General features: G+C 44.2%; 1 protein-coding gene across 1 annotated transcript in view; it reads right to left on the bottom strand.

The window, feature by feature from the left end:
* The window catches only part of LOC107093434 (metastasis suppressor protein 1-like), a 41,051-nt gene that overhangs the window by 36,010 nt on the left and 3,463 nt on the right, over positions 1 to 1,578 (bottom strand). The window contains exon 2 of the mRNA XM_015388483.1: positions 1,123 to 1,197. Within this exon, the coding sequence (XP_015243969.1) occupies positions 1,123 to 1,197 (75 nt within the window). The remainder of the gene's footprint in view (positions 1 to 1,122; positions 1,198 to 1,578) is intronic.

Genomic DNA, 1,578 nt, shown 5'->3' with positions numbered 1-1,578 from the left:
GAGTCTAAATTTCAACATTTTAGGGGGGGGGGGTTACCCCCCGGACCGGTGTATTCCTAGCTAAAACCTAAAAGCCTGGTTGAGATCATGGTCATTTTCTGCTAGCAGCTAAAACATGCAGCCATCATCACTCTGAGTCAAACACCATCAGACTATTGAACATATTCAGATCACACCGAGTGTCTTTAAGTCCGTTCCCACCGGTGCAGAGCTTGCTTAACAGCTCCAGAGGGGTTGAACTGCAGCGAGAGCAGCTTCATTAACATCAGGAGGATAAAACAAACACTTCTGTGGAACATTATCATTATCTGAGTCATCTTTCTCTGAGTTCTGCCCAGCAACATTGTGAGGAACGCAGTCGGATCGGAACATCCCGGAAGTAATCCAGGAACAGTCTGGTGATGATCTCTGGGTTGGACCTGTTGTAACAAACGCACGTCTCACAGTTTTCCTTACAAGGTTTCAGTTTTTTTTTTTTTTTTTTTTTAATTATGGGATCTGAGCGCAGCCATGGCAACAGCAGGGTGTGTCCTCTGATAGCAGGGAAGGGTGTGGACCAGGTGTTTGTGAAGCACAGTCTTGGTTTCTGTGGCAAAGCTCCAACCAACAAGCCTAACTCTGCTCTGACAGCATAAACAGGATTACCCCGGTGCAGGGGACAACCCCACGCTGAAAACAAACGCACACGACTTCGTCTTTGTAACATTTATGCAACTTCTGACAAAGCCGGGTCGAAGGTAGACCACATCAGCACAAACAAAGCCAAAGTCAAGACTAACAAGCATCAGTTTACGGTCCATAATCGTCTCCCCGCAGCCGAGAACGGATCGATAGTCGTCAGTCAGCTGATCGGCTGCAGCTAACAGCCGTTTCTAAACCCAGAGCACAAGCTTCCTGTCTGCAGAGGCATCAGGAACAGGGACGTGTTGTTCCTGTCTGTTCATCATTCCTGGTAAAAACCTTTAGACCACGACAGAAAAGACTTTATCATCTGCTGCAGTCTGCAGACATGAAACATGCTTCCAGAAGGATTATTTGCTCTTCCTGACAGCAGACAGAAAACAGACCTGGATCACAGCGATTCACCGTTGGTGATTTTAGTGATGAATGAACAGAACTCACCTTTCTTCACCTTCTTCTGCAGTTTGATGGTGTCTGATGACTTCTTCTTGATGTCTGCTCTGGCCTTCTTGTACTCTAAACAGAGACAGAAACCCAAAGCTCAGACCAGGTCATCCACTGAAGCAGGATCGTTAAAGCTGACCATCATTTTAACATCAGTGTAACTGATTCCCTGATATGAGCTGCCAATTTTCCAGCTTGATTTGCTTCGTATTCATCATTTTACATGATGAAAACAACACAATGATAACAATTGTTTAACAAATAAACGAAACAATAAAAGAGACATTTATAAACAAATGAAGCTAACATTTACAGTGAATAAAGGGAGTTAGCTGATCTGTAGGCTGCTGAATGCACTAATGAATCAGGGACCCCTATTTCATCATTCTGCTTTATTCTATCTCTATTCTCCCACTCTGCAGAATCTATAAGTTCAATCTCTAACGTTCTGCT

The sequence above is a fragment of the Cyprinodon variegatus genome, unplaced genomic scaffold, assembly GCF_000732505.1.
Source record: "Cyprinodon variegatus isolate N-32 unplaced genomic scaffold, C_variegatus-1.0 Scaffold424, whole genome shotgun sequence".
Classification (NCBI taxonomy): Eukaryota; Metazoa; Chordata; class Actinopteri; order Cyprinodontiformes; family Cyprinodontidae; genus Cyprinodon; species Cyprinodon variegatus.
Note: the sequence above shows the minus strand (reverse complement) of the source record. Positions and strands in the feature narration are given on the sequence as shown.